The sequence below is a fragment of the Alligator sinensis genome, unplaced genomic scaffold (assembly GCF_000455745.1).
Source record: "Alligator sinensis unplaced genomic scaffold, ASM45574v1 scaffold559_1, whole genome shotgun sequence".
Lineage (NCBI taxonomy): Eukaryota > Metazoa > Chordata > Crocodylia > Alligatoridae > Alligator > Alligator sinensis.
Window position 1 is genome coordinate 607,901 of NW_005842251.1, and position 14,724 is coordinate 622,624.

At 45.5% G+C, this 14,724-nt stretch overlaps 1 protein-coding gene across 1 annotated transcript in view; it reads right to left on the bottom strand.

Annotated features, from left to right (window-relative positions):
• LOC102387945 (VPS10 domain-containing receptor SorCS1) overlaps positions 1 to 14,724 on the bottom strand; it is a 292,562-nt gene that overhangs the window by 42,932 nt on the left and 234,906 nt on the right. Inside the window, exons 17-19 of the mRNA XM_006027558.2 lie at positions 14,408 to 14,521; positions 11,875 to 12,046; positions 428 to 614 (exon numbers count right to left, since the gene is read on the bottom strand). Of these exons, the coding sequence (XP_006027620.1) occupies positions 428 to 614; positions 11,875 to 12,046; positions 14,408 to 14,521 (473 nt within the window). The remainder of the gene's footprint in view (positions 1 to 427; positions 615 to 11,874; positions 12,047 to 14,407; positions 14,522 to 14,724) is intronic.

Consider the following 14,724-nt stretch of genomic DNA (forward strand, 5'->3'; position numbering starts at 1 on the left):
CGTAGCCCATAAGGCTAGGGTGCCTGGGGAGCACCCATCATACCGCGAGACCCCCAGGGGGTCCGGGGACAGACGTCCCAGCTAACCGTGCCCAGGGAGTCGTAAGGCAGCCTCCCAACTTTATCTAACCATCAAAGACGTGGCGGGCGAGAATTTGAGGGTGCCCTTGGGCCAACTGGGCACGGTGAGGGGGCTGTAAGGAGATCACGGCCCTCCTGCAGGACCCCGCGGTTACAAGTAGGATGCAGTTGAGCCAGGTAGAGGTGTTATATTGCTCTGATGAGTCTCAACCTGGGGGAGAACAAAGGTTCGTTCATTCATTCATTGTCTCAGGAGGTCTCCTAGGCAGAGAAGTCAATGCATCATCTCTAAGGGGGGGAATGGTTCTTATCAGGTATGTCATAAGCCAACAACAGTAATAACATACAAGTTACATGTAAGTACAGGACAGCGTTGTCAGATCCCAGGCTGTTGTCCACTTGCACAGCTACGCGGAATATGCCCACGTTCTGGTAGACGTGCTTGATCCCATCCTCCGTCGAACTGAGGTTGGCGTATGACACAGCGATGCCGTCTCCGAAATCCACCTGGATGATCGATCTCTGGAGATCTCCCTGCAACGATGCAGAAGGGGAGAGATGCACGGGATGAGCGAGAGACCAGATCCTGTTCCCAGCAAAGTCGCTGAGAGTGTTAATGGAAGAAAGACTGAATTAGACAGCTACCAGGTGCAGTATCACGGAGGGGACAGGACAGCTCATTGGCTTTGCAAGAGATTGCAATCTCTTTTACTCCTAGGGAGTGATAAGGAGGTTTCCTGTAAATGCCCCCAGGTGAGAGCTGGTTAGCTTGTCTGTTTGGAAGGAGCTGGCCACTGTTTCCTGCCTCATACAACCCACCCACACAGCTGACACAATTGAGGTCCTTGGTGCTATGACTTGAATAACGTTGGACCTTTAACTCCCTTCCTCTGGCCCCAAGCTGACCCTGTAGAGTGGATAGGGGTTACACCTTGCACAGCAAGTGTTTGTGGATAAAGTCAAGGATATTAAGGCTCCCAAGCTGTCCATCCAGCATTTTTTTTCATGATCCTTAGAAGCAAAAAGCAATACACAGCAATAAAATCTGCCATCGAGGATCTGCCTGTACCATGCAAGTGCAGGGAGTCTATTACCTGGAGAAAGCCCGTTATAGGTTTTGCTGCTCTGTGCTAGCAAATCAGCTTGCTTTTTTGCACCTCCAAACACAGCATCCAAGATATACAGCCTAGAGCTCTTTGGAAAAGCAAAGGCAGTGAAAATGAACAATGCTGACCACCTAAAACCCAAAGGACTTGGCGGTTCTGTTTCTTTACATATCACTTTACCAACAAGTGGCATTCTTAATAAGGCAGCGCTCTTTGAAAAGGACATGGGGAGGGAACATGACTTATGCACATGCTCAGCAGGCTTGCAGAGAGGGCCTGTTTCTTGAGCTTTGGGAACATCAGTTGAATTCTCTCGTATTGCCGTATGTGACAAAATCCCTTCCAACGAATGACACAAGCAGAAATAGCGGTAGCTGCTGTAGAGCAACAATCCAGGTGGGAGGTTGTAACTCACCTCGGCTGTAGGCATGCTTGTGACTTAAAGCCACAAATGAAAGTGCCCTGTGGTGGGTAGGTTTGGACGACGGGGTGATACAATCACACTCCCCTGCTGCTGTTATAGATCTGTTATGCAGGCTGGTGTACAGAGCAGCTGCCACTTCATGCCTCCTTTGTCTGGAAGGATGCTGTTAAATGAACAGCTGGGGGAAGTTCATAGAACCGGGAGGATACTTTGATTCTGTTTCCTTATTTTTTCTAAGGTGCAATTTTTTTTTTTTGGCTGCCTTCATACAAGATACCAGCACACGCTCCTGTTTTCTGGCAGTTATAAAGGTTTTCTGGGAGTAGGGCCTAAAATGACATTTTGAGCTTGAAACTTTCATACTTGTTCTCCATCGACATATTTCTTTTTTCAGGGGCCAGGACCGATGAGGTTACTAAAAACCTGTTTGCCTGTACTGCAAGTACCAGGCTGGAGATAGGAGAGAAAGGGCTATGTTCTTGGGTCTGTCACTTCTCTCTGGGCCTCATTTCCCCATTTCTATAATGTGGATAAAAATACTTCCTGCTTCTTGAGGAAATAGTGAAGATAAAATCATTGCATCTGTGGCGATGTATCACTGTGATGGCACAGGCAATGTTAAGACCTAGAAAAGCTGAAGTGTCCCTTACATATTAAGACAAGTAGCAGCCCCATTTGGCTAACTCTAAAATGAGTTTATGAATACATGGGAGTTAAGGATACGGTCTCTGAATTAAAATGCCCTAGACCTTAAATGCTGGAGGCTGCAAGTGGGAGAGAAACTGGAAAAAACACACTGGTCAGACCCAGTTCACTCTTTCAACATCCGCTTTCTGCCCTGTGGGTGCAGACAGAAGTGACAACTGTCCCCTGATCTGGCCACAGATAGTGGTTGATAGGTGTGACCAAACACAAGTGCGTGGCTGCAGGCTGCTTCAAAAATGGCCAATCGGGTGCCATTGAATGCAGGGTCAGGTGAAGACATTTCAAAACAGTGTGTCTTCTGTAACTTGTGTCTGCGCTGCCTCTTGGCCTGCTGCTGTTTTCAGAGTGGGAGAGGGGAAAGGGAGTGGAAGGAGTTTGGTCTGGGGTTTTTCATCCCCTGCTGGAGGATGGGGTGGGTGTATTGGAGCACGCCCCCCACCCAAGTTGAGGGGGCTCCAATTCATCCATCCCACTCTCCAATGCCTGCTGGGGACCCCTAGAATGAGCTCCCTCTGCTCCCTTTCCCCACTCCCATTCTGAAAACAGTGCAGGCTCCCAGGCAGCTGGCTGGAAGGAGGAGCCATTGCTAGGGGAAACCTGCTGCAAGCTCACAGCCAGCAGCTAGATTCCCCTCCACCCTGGAACCAACACTGAACTCCTGTTTGGTCCAGGGGATCTTGAAATTCAGAAAGCATCCTGCAAAGCATTCTCAGCTGCAGCATGGAGCTGCACTTCTGTCTGCACCCTGAGTGACACAGGATACTGGGCAACGTGGATCTATGGTCGACTTAGTGGGTGCAATTACCCTGACACAAGAAACTCCAGCACAGTTCATGCCAGAGTCAGCTTCTTCCGGGTGCAGTGATTGTATGTGCACCCAGGCTCTCAGTCATTTGAGCCAGGGTGGAGTAGTCCCAGGCTGGAAGCGGGGTTGGGAGGTCAGTCCCAGATCTAGCCAGCAGGCAGCACCCACACTATAGCACCCTCATGCTCCTGCCAGCCTCGGTCACCATCTACAAGAGCACTTCAGTGTCATAAATTGCTACACTTTAGGATAGAAACTACTACACTGTAGGGTAGTACTTGTCTTGGATGGTACTAGCCCACAGCGGAGTTAATTAATTAACTAAGCCCTAATATGGGCACATGTGTAGATGGTGACTCTTTACTAGACTAGACTAGACTTTACTGGAGCTGGACTGTTCTTAATGGTGGCAGATGACAGCCAAGGAGCAATGGTCTCTAGTTGCATCAAGGGAAGTTTAGGTTGGATATTAGGAAGAAATTTCTCACTAGAAGGGTAGTAAAACACTGGAACAGGTCACCCAGAGAGGTGGTACAAACTCCATCCTTGGAGATTTTTGAAACCCAGCTAGACAAAGCCTTGGCTGGGATGGTGTAGTTGGGGCTGGTCAAGCTTTGAGCAGGGAGTTGGACTAGCTGTGACCTCCTGAGGTCCCTTTCAACCCCTATTTTCTATGCTTCTTCTGCAGACCTAATTAGTCAACTCCGCAGTAAAGCGCATGTGTAGACGCATCCAATCAGTGGCAATTCTTATATACTTACATGAGGCTTTGTTAGATGCAGCAGCACCAGGAATCTGCGACAGTGGATGGAGGAATGAGAGGAATGTATAGGAAACCTTTTCAAAGAGCCAATCCTCTGCAGGATTAATGTGAAATATAAGAAGAGAGCTCGTTCCTAATGTTTGACTTTCTCCCTCGATTTATTTCTGTGGTGGCCACCAAGCTCGCTGTAACTCCGGTTACTGCACGTTTGTTTAGTACTGGATTATACAAGTACTAAATAAATGCACAGCAGCGTCTCATGTGGACGTGCCCACTGAGTCTGAATTTGCTCCTGGATTATACAACAACTTCTGGCCAGGCAATATGTAGATTTCAGCATCTCCTCTCAGAGTTCCCCATGGAGAAAAGACGCTGACAGAGACATCTCCTTAAAATCTAATTGGAGAACCCCAGCTGCCACTTCCCCAGTCTCTTTCATTTCTCGTTGCCCTTTCCCATTTTGCTTTTAAACCCTTTGAACTGGAAATGAGTTTTCCATTAAGTGAGATTCAGGCTGTAACACATTTTGGAAAAGGCCACATTTTGAAAAGCTGACATTTAAAATTTGTAGTTGAGGAACGAGGAGGGGGGTATGGGAATAAAGCAGCAACCTGTGACTTGTCACATGGCTTTATCTGCACCAGGTCCATCGCAGATGGAACGGTAAGAGAAAGCCGGATGACAAATTAAAGGCCTTCCCCATGTCTCTGGGAAACAGATCCGCAGCCAGCCTGCCGTGCTGTGCCCCGGCTCAGCAGCTTGAAGGTGCTGTATTACAGAGAGTGATTTTTTGCAGTATGAAAAATATATGAAAAAAAAACAAAAAAAAAAGCTTTCTTGCTAAAACCTCTCCTGTAGCTTCTCCTAGCTTGCACTCATCATGTTGACAAGTGTAGTGGATGGGTTTCTGAATCCGTGGAGTCTGGCTGGAGCAGACAGCAAACCCCTGTACTTTCTCTGCAGCTACGAATAAGGTCATAGGAAAGTCTGGCTGGATGGGACCTCACAAGGTCATCTAGTCCAGCTCCCTGCTCAAGGCAGGATCATCCTTAACTCGTCCATCCCATCCAAGTGTCTGTCTAACCTGCTCTTGAACACTTCCAAGGGTGGAGATTTCACAGCTTCTCTAGGTAGCCCGTTCCAGTGCTTGACCACTCCCTGCACTAGGCCAAATCCAAGTGTCTTGGATGCACAGCAGCTTTGACCTTCAAAACTAGAAGTTTTTAATACCAATTCTCTTAGGAGGCCAGGGAAAATTTGTCTGGCAACTTCAGGTTATGGATCTAAATTCCACCCTGTATAGTAATCAAACCAGGTTATGGAGCTGGTTATAAAGGCTAGAATACCAGCAATCCACCTGGTGTTCTTGGTGGACATTACAAATCGGTTTTAATGCATGCATCAACCACAGAAGGTGATACATCCCGGAAAAGTCGTAGGCCAATCTCCATATAAGCCTCAATCCAGCAGAGAATTTAAGCATATGCTTAACTCGGAGCAGGTGAGGAGCTGTCTTGACCACAGTGCATTGACACACCTGTGGCACAGCTGAGAATTAAACACAGATACTCCACATCCCAATGCTGCACCGTGAGACATAGCTCATAAAACAACAGACTTACTTTGAAACCTGGAAACAATTCTGTTTTCATATCCACGCTACTGCTTAAGTGAAAGCTGCACATGGAAATCAGCTCCTTTTCCAGGCCAAATGTTCCTATTTCTTGCAGCTTACGTGATTCCAACCAGCTCTTGGGATCTTCTTATATCACCGTTTGCTAAGAACAACCCACTTTGCTTGTAAAATATTGTTACCCTGTCATTACTTTTACGTTGCCATTGGTATTTTGGTCTACAAGAGATTATGGCTCATTCCAATCAATCTAATGGGGATGCCGCCTTCCAACTTCCAATTTAAATATCGCCCAGAAGGATTTAATCATGCATATTCCCTATTAAGTGCTAGTCTTTGTATGGAAATTGAAGTATTAAAACAATGAGACGCAGCTTAAAGTTCTTAATTTTAGTGCCATGCTTCAGATTTAATTTTAAAGTCTTCAATTATACGTTGACTTGCACCTTTTTTTTCTGTACAGATGTTGAAAATGGATTTAATTATCTTCTGCAACAGGCAGGAAACTGCTTATGTTGGATTGTCTGTCTGAATGAGTCTGCCTTGTGTATTCTTTATTCAGATCGGCCCATTCCTCATCCTCCTTCATGCCCCACCATGGTCCTGTTGACCTTGAAAAATGTCCATCTGATCCTAAAGTCACATTATGGAATATTTCCTAATATTGTTCCACCTCAGTGAGGCAATTATGATCGGCTTAACACAAACTTCTGCCTGAACTCCATCCTGATTCAGCCATTTACTGAAGCATATTCTTAATTACTTTGCATGGTTATGCCAATTGAGGAGCCTTCCAAGCATCTTTAAGAGAGGATATTTTCTCTTGCACTTAAAATGTGGTTGACGGTATAAGGACACACATGAAATCTAAGTTAAATAGGACCCCTCTAACCACCAAGTGCAAATTCAGCCTAGGATTTGCAAAGTAAACTATGGGTATGTCTGCATGGCACAAGGCAGCATTAGGCAGAGCTACCCGAGTGGGCACTGCACACGCCAGCCTCCAAACCGGAAGCAGTACAGCTTCAGTGACATAGCACAGGCTTTGCTTGCCAGAACCTGGGTGTAAAACCACACAACTATAGCTGCAGGCATGCAACACACATGGGCTGAGGTGTTTATCATGTCATAGGAAGGACATAAAGGCTAAAGAAAGAAACCATTTTAATCTCCATTTGCAAGAGAGGGAACTCGGACACACAGAGGTTGGAAGACTTGCTACAGTTCACCTGGGAAGTCTGCAGCAAAGCTGGGAGCAAATTCAGAACCTGTCATTTCTATTCCATTGCCTTACACAAGATCAATTTTCCTTGCCCATTTGAAAACAAAAAAAACCCAATGTTACCCTAATGTCACTTCATCTTTAGTCTTAGCAGCATAAAATAGAGGCAGACCAAGGGGGTTATTCACCAAGGTGCCCCTAGGGGTTACAAGAAATAATGGCCACAAGCTAGGAGAGAGCAGATTTAGACTGGACATTAGGAAGAACTTCTTCACAGTTCGAGTGGCCAGGGTCTGGAACGGGCTCCCAAGGGAGGTGGTGCTCTCCCCTACCCTGGGGGGCTTCAAGAGGAGGTTAGATAACCATCTATCTGGGGTCATCTAGCCCCAGCCCTCTTCCCTGCCTATGCAGGGGGTCGGACTCGATGATCTATTGAGGCCCCTTCCAACCCTAACATCTATGAATCTAAGGCTTTCTCCCAGTGGAGTGATGTTGGCGAGAGGAGAATCAGGCCCTGAATATCAAAACTTTTTCGCTGTCATTTTATCGAGATAAAAAATAAATTAGCTGAAGCAATTTCTGTATGAATTATCTGTAATGAAACAACCAAAGCCCAGAACCTCTCAGCCCTTAATGTATTTACCATTCATTTGCTCAGCAGAGATGTATGAGCAATCGGGTGAGACAAGTTTTAAAGCTATTCTGTTAGAAAGCGTTGTTCCGAAGGCCACTGATTTTAGCACCACTTCAGAAGCAATTCTGAAAATGCTACAAAAGTCTGATGTTCCTTATGCAAACTGATTGGTTTTGTGACAGACAGGCTGCATACATGAGCGAGCACGGGGTGGGGTGGGGGGAGAAAACCTCACTGAAACACAGACTGTTTAATGAAGTGCTTGTAACTTGTGCAGGGCACTTGCTAAACTTATCAGGGGGGTTGGGCCAAAAAAAAAAAAAAAAAACGAGCTGGGAAATTATCTTGTCGCTGTAAGAAAAAAATAATTCATTCACAGCCACAAGTAAAATCTTTTGCAAGGTGATGAAATGGCTCTGTTGCTGAATGCCTGAGTCTATCTGGAGTCAGCCCTATGCAGTTAGGATTGTCTCACTAATCTCCCAGACCAAGGACAAAGGAAAGTCATTGAACCTTGATGGGTCGCATATAAAGAGGAGCACCTTGAGACAAGGAAGTGGTCATGTCCTAGATTAAACCAATTTGGTCCTAAGGGGGAATGGAGTTTGGGCAGCACTAATCTCCCAACAGGAAACTGGAGACATCAAATGGGTCTTAAAAAAACCCAGAAATTAAGGGAGAGGGGCAGCTGAGGTCCATTGGGTAGATGTGATATCAGTCCATTGGGTAGATGTGAATCTTTTATTAGACCAACTGAGCAGTTGGGAAAAAAAAGTTCTTGGCAAGCTTTCGGGTGCAATCACCCTTCTTCAGGCATGGGGAGTCTCTGCTGGTCTGGGATCTCCAAGGCATGAAAGAAGTTCAAAGTGTGACAGGAGGTCCGTGAGAAGGTCCGAGAGAAGGAAAAATTCAAATGGACTTGTACAGAAGAAGAAAGCTGGAGGAGAACACAAGGCTTGCTTCATAATTGAAGAATCGTGTCAAATGGGTGGCCAGGCAAGGAGGAAGAAAAGCTGCTCTACAAGAGGGAGAGAGCAAGAGTCCATGATCCAGAGGAGAAGCCAGGTTCAGGGACACATATCTAGATGCCTTAAAGGCACTTATGGCAGCCAAAAGAGCACTGTAGAGCAGGGAGGAAACTGTGGTGGAGGAATCCCTACCCATGCCTTATTGTGCTGGCTACATCTTCTTGTGGCTACATGTCTCTTGTGCTAGCTAAAGTCAGGAGTAAGTGTTAGAACTTGCCCAGGGAAACTACGATTCACAGATTCATAGATGTTAGGGTCAGAAGGGACATCAGTAGGTCATCGAGTCTGACCCCCTGCTCTGGGCTGGAAAGAGCGCTGGGGTCAGATGACCCCAGCCAGGTGCTTGTCTAGTCTCCTCTTGAAGACCCCAAAGGTAGGGGAGAGCACCACCTCCCTTGGAAGCCCATTGCAGATTGGGATATATGGATCCCATTTCTGAGAAGGTGACAAACAGAAAGCGTGTGCCAACGGGGGCAGGAAGAGGCCATTCTGCAGCCTGCTCAGGCCAAGAGCACATGGGTCCAGTGTGATGGGATGAAAAGACAGTGGCCTGGTGAGCATCCAGCTGGAGAAAACTCTCCCCGGGCTGTGTGACACTGCTTTAGTACCAGGTAGGGGTTTCATTGTGCGTGGGACTGACTGATAAATGACAATGGAAATGTTAAGCCATTCTGATAAACATTTATTGATGGCCCCTTGCTGCTTTCTTCCACGTCAGTGACTACATCCAAAGGCAGATGAATTCAACTGGGTGAAATCTTTCCCATAATTAGACTTTTAAGGATGTTTGTTTCAAGCTGAGTTTTATTAACATTTTTGGAATAAGTTATTCATAAGCTGTTCCTAAGAAACATTTTAAAGTAGCCAGAAAAAAAAAGTGACAGGAAAACTGGTGGGCAGATGCATCCTGGAATACTTATGCTACATTAGAAAATGTTTTTTTTTGGTTAAGATCAATCATGTTTGTTATGACGTTACCACTTGTAATTTGTCTCCAGAGAAACGGCATAAGTGCACATAGAAGAAAAAATAGGTTTATATGCTCAGCAAGTGTAAATTAGATAAGCTCCATTAAAATCAATGGAGTAACGACCCTGAGTCATGATTTGGACCACAGAGGTTTCCTCCCAGGTCTTGAGAAGAATGGACAGGCCCTCGAGAGGTTCTCCCATTTCTTCATTTCCTCTGAACACCAATTTGTGATTGACAATGACAATGAGATTCCTCTGTCCTTGGCATATCATCACAGCCTGTTTTTAAATTGCTTTTCCTTACTCCTCTTTGTACATCCTCCACTGACACGGCTATGGTATCAGGCAGATGTATTCCAAAATGCTGGGTTTGATCACCATTGTGAAGCTAATGGGACCCAAGACCTCCAGGGCTCCGATGCCCACTGTGTGTTTATAGGGTGACCTCATGTTCTTCGCTGCTGCTGTTTGCCATTCCCTCTTTTTCTTAGTCATCCTGCATATTAAAGTTAATCCCCTTTTTTAGGGACATTCGTGAGTTGGCATACAAAGTCCTCTCTTCTCCCCAGTCTCAGATGGCTCCATACATAGGGTGACTAGACCTAGAAAATCAACAGCTGTACAGATCTCAGACGTCTCTCTCCTTTGCTCAGCAGCTTTATGTCTTTTTTGCTCCTATTTCTAGTTCTTTTGTGTCAAAGGGAATACTGTATGAACACAGACAGCTGGAAAGACACAATACATGACGTGATGATAAGTACCGAAGGGCTTCAAACACATGCTCTCCGAGGGCAGGGGAAGCTCTTAAGAAGCAAAGGTGTATGATGGGAACTCACTTTTTTGGATCCAATAGCTGGTAAGTTTGGTAGAAGAGAAGGAAGTGGTCCATTCTGGACAAGGGTTACGAGTCTTGGCATTCACTTCTGGAATAAAGGCTTGACTAGAACGTGCCTCTTGGAGCGGAAAGAACTGAGTCATTTGTCTCGGTCAGGGCACCTCCAGATGTTCAGGTAAAGGTGTGATAGATAATCTGCTGTGCAAGCCATACAATTGCACCTCATGCCATGCCACGCCACACATTTGCAGCAGCTGCAGGGTACTCCAGGGTTGACAATCCCCTTGGCTACAGGACTCTCGGCCCCAGCTACACATGGTGCACCGCTGTGGCTGGGAGCCTGGTCAGCTGATGGGACTCCCAGCCTGCTACATGTGCAAATTAAAGCTGGATATATACCAGCTCTAAAGTTGTTAAACATTTTCCGGCAATAACTTTATAGCTGGTTGGACTTTTTAAGGCATGATAGTTCATTAGCACGTGCAGCCAGTCTAAATGAATTGCACAATTAACTGCGTGACCTGTGTAACATGTAGAAGGGGACAGGGGGGTACTCAGTCACATGTCTCTGAGCATAATCACACATGCATGCATACATCATTTGACCCATTTTGATGTCCTTCATGCTCTCCTCTTCAGCACAGACTGAGCAGAATACAGCTTGTATTGGCCCCAAGTCCTGTTTGTGTTACTCTGTATGCCTCCGCAGATCAGGACAAAATTAAGCAGGGAAAGGTCTTATTTATGATACCTACCTCTTGCCCGTGTTGGAAGGAACTGAATTTAAGGTATGCAGACAGCTTTTGTAGTAATGCATAACCTTCTCCAGGAATGGGGGATGAAATACTAAACTAGAGCTTGAGTCCCACATCCCATCCCTGGTGAGGCATCACCTCCCTGGACCTGATCATCATGCATCTGCTAATGCACGATAAAGTGCGGTTAGCATTATTGATCACTTTGTCACATTGACAACTCATAGTTGACTCCAAGATGAACATGACTCCAAAATCCCTTTCCGCTACTGTGCTGCTGAGAAGGTCACACCCAGCCTGTAAGTAGGGGATGACCCACCTACGTTGGGGGTCTTCAAGAGGAGACTAGATAAGCACCTTGCTGGGGTCGTCTGACCCCCGTGCTTTTTCCTGCCCAGGGCAGGGGATCGGACTCAATGACTTACTGAGGTCCCTTCTGACCCTAACATCAATGAATCTATGAATCATCTTATGTTACTGAGGGCGTGTCCACACTACAACATATCTGAGCTTGTTCATGTACTAGGAGCAGTCTAGTAATAGCAACATGGAGTTCAATGCAGTCTAATTCACCCTCCTTCTCTGTATGGTGCCCATGCTACCATAGCCAAACTGCCTTTGATACACACATTAGCATGGTGATACACAAAGTAGCATGCTGGTTAAAAACTGTGCTAATAGCTTACTGAACAGTGTTATTAGACTAATGCACAGTAAACGTCTCAAAATAACCATGCACCAGCGCTACTGCACAGTAATTCTAGTTACTGCGCATTTAGTTAGATCTGTGCATTTAGTTTAGTACTTGCTTAATAAAGTACTAAGGCACGTTAATGAAAGTATAGATGTACCTAGTAAATGCCTGCCGCTGGCATTGTTCAGACCCAGGAGGCCACATAAAAATAGATCCTACCTCCTCCAGTTGCACCATGAAGGTAACGTTGTGCCCTTGCTCTGCTGTCAGCTTGCCATCCGAGGTGACAATGCGAAGTCCCCGCGGGGCCTTTCCAGGACACTGCTGTGGCTTAGCTGTATACTGTTCTCTCACGCCATCGGTGCAGTTGTTAGACACAACTTTCCTGTACCTGCAACAAAAAAGCTTTATGTACATGAAGAGACATTGGCTTCCCCCATGGCAAGTCCCTAAGTCAAACCAAGCACAGGGAGGCATTCCCACATTTGGTTTGTGTCTGAAATTTAGGAGTAAACCAGCTTTTAAATACTCGGTATGTAATTAGTCCAGTCTGACAGGCTGCTCGCCTGTTGTAGACATGCAGAATAAGTTGCCTTTTCACCTGACTACAGCATTGTCCTTCACTGCTCCCTTAACGTGTTGCGTGGTACAGCTGGGCGTGCCATCAGCTCTCATCCTGAACCCCAGCCTCCGTGAAGCAAGGCTCTCCACTCATTTCCCATTTTTTATACTTGTCACCCAAAGTTCTCAATGCTTTTCAGAAGCATTTATTATGTCTTGGATTATTTCAGCGAGCTACACTACATAGCTGCACATCTGTTTTTCATATAGGTAAGTTCCAGTGTAAATTATAGTATACAGACACTGCAGGATAGATCAGGGACAAAGCCAGAATTAGAATTAAGAAACCTAGAGTCCCACTTCTCTGTTTTACTACTTCATACAATTCGCTGTCCAGATCCTAAGCTAAAGCTGGAGTATTTGGCCCAGCTCAGGAGTGCAGCTGACTTAAAAACACATCTGTATAGCTTGTGGCCATGAGGGTACTGATTTGAATACAAAGCAGAGAAGCCTAAAGGTTGCTGCGTCTTGCATCAGATGCTGAGGACATACAGTACAACATGGCAGTTGAGGACCATTAGGTTTTTTTTAGGACTTGTGCAAAGCTGGAAAGCAGGACTTCTTTTTTTCCCTCACGCATCTGAAAAATGGTGATTCTCTTCGATGAAAAATGCTACATAACTATGTCAGTTATTACATTTTTATCACAAAGGAAAGAGAATATGAAAACAGGCTTTTGACCTTAACAAAGGCTAGTCAGTAGAGTGCAGCAGAGTTGTGTTTATCCAATACATAGCACATAGTAAATCTCTCAAGAAAATTTTCCTTTCCTCTGTAAGATGCTGTGTATGTTGTTAACCCCAAGTCCCCTCTATTTAGTTTTTCTCTTTTAAGTGTGTTTTTGATGTCGTTACCACATTTCAAAGAGATGATGTTGCTGGTAGAAAGCAGAGTGTGCGCTGGAGCCATGGACGTGACAACGTTGTGTGCATCAGAGCTGAAGAAAATATGCCAGAAAACTGGCCTGTTTTGAGCAGCTAGTGAGCCCTTGAAAGGCTGGGGCACTTTATGATTTTAGGATGTGGACACACAGCCTCTTTACTCCGGGGTAATTTACCCTGGATAATTGCAGCATGTTTAGTCTGTAGAAAAGATTGGGTATGCAGCTGGCTCTGCCAAAATGCCTGAAATCGGTGCTATTACGGTATCCGGCCAACAGGTGACAGGGCCTGGCACTAAAGAAATGGCTGCTCATGGACGGCAATTAATAATGACAGTAGACATGCGATATGTACACTGGAGGAACCCTCTCTGGGTGCATCTACACATGCATTGACATGCTTTAGTAAATGTGCATTAAATCTAGTACCTCCGGGCACTTTTACACATGCTCCAGGGGTGGAGGGTGGGAGGCGCTTTAATTAGGGAGGCTCTAAGAGGCGCTCTAATTAAACTGCTCTAGCATCTCGTGCTTCAGCAAACCTCCACTTCAAAATGGCAGTGGGAGCATTTGAACTAAAGCTTGTTTAGTGGTGTCGCAGGGACACTGATACATGAGATGTAGGAGGCTGCTGGAGCACGATTAATCGAGTCTGCTTTGAAGCGTCGGAGCAGCCTCCACACTCGTGTACAGGCACCCCCCATTGTGAGGTACTAAGAAAATGTGCATTAGCCTGTCTTAATGCGCATGAACTAAAAAACAAGGTTTTTAAATGACATTTAATGCTCATCAGCCTATTTTAATATTCATTAGCCAAATAGCATGGGTTTTTAGTGATGCTCTAAAGCACATTACAATAGGCTAATGTGCATTAAAGTGCACATGTAGATGTGACCTCTTCTGATGTGAATGTACTCCTGACTTCCTCAAAAGTATCTTTGTACCAGAGAACCATTGGTATTCAGAGTTACAAGGGAATGGTTGACATACAGATAGCAAGTCCTAGCCCCTTTTTAGCTCACTGTTAGCTCCATGCTCTTACATCTCACATGTCCCTCATAGTGCCATTTAATCAGAAGCCAGATGAAGTATCTAAAACTAGAGAACGATAGGGCCTTAGCCACAGGTCACTGAAGTCAGTTAACAGAATCTCATTTTCTTCAAACAACTGTGAATCAGAGTGGATTGTCAGTCTGGCTAAGGGCTATACACTTGGGTTTCTTCAACTCACCCTTTTCTCTGGCCACTTACCCGGTGCTGTTGAGATAACTCTGTCCGAGGCTACAGTCTTTCGATAAGGAGGATGGGTTATACCAAAATGCTGGTAAACACTGGCCATTGCTGTGACGCTCGTATCCATAATCGCTGTTTTGTCAGAAAAAGAAACAATTTCAATGACCAAGGAACCAAACTTTAACCCTTACTCACTGCTACAGATGCACGTCTGTTTTCCCAAGTCTGTTGCATTTTCAACTTTCAAAGGATGCAATAAAGGCGGCATTTGGGCTTCATTCTGTTTTTGCTTTTGGGTGGAGTTACCCTGAATTTACATGAGTTTAAGCAGGAAT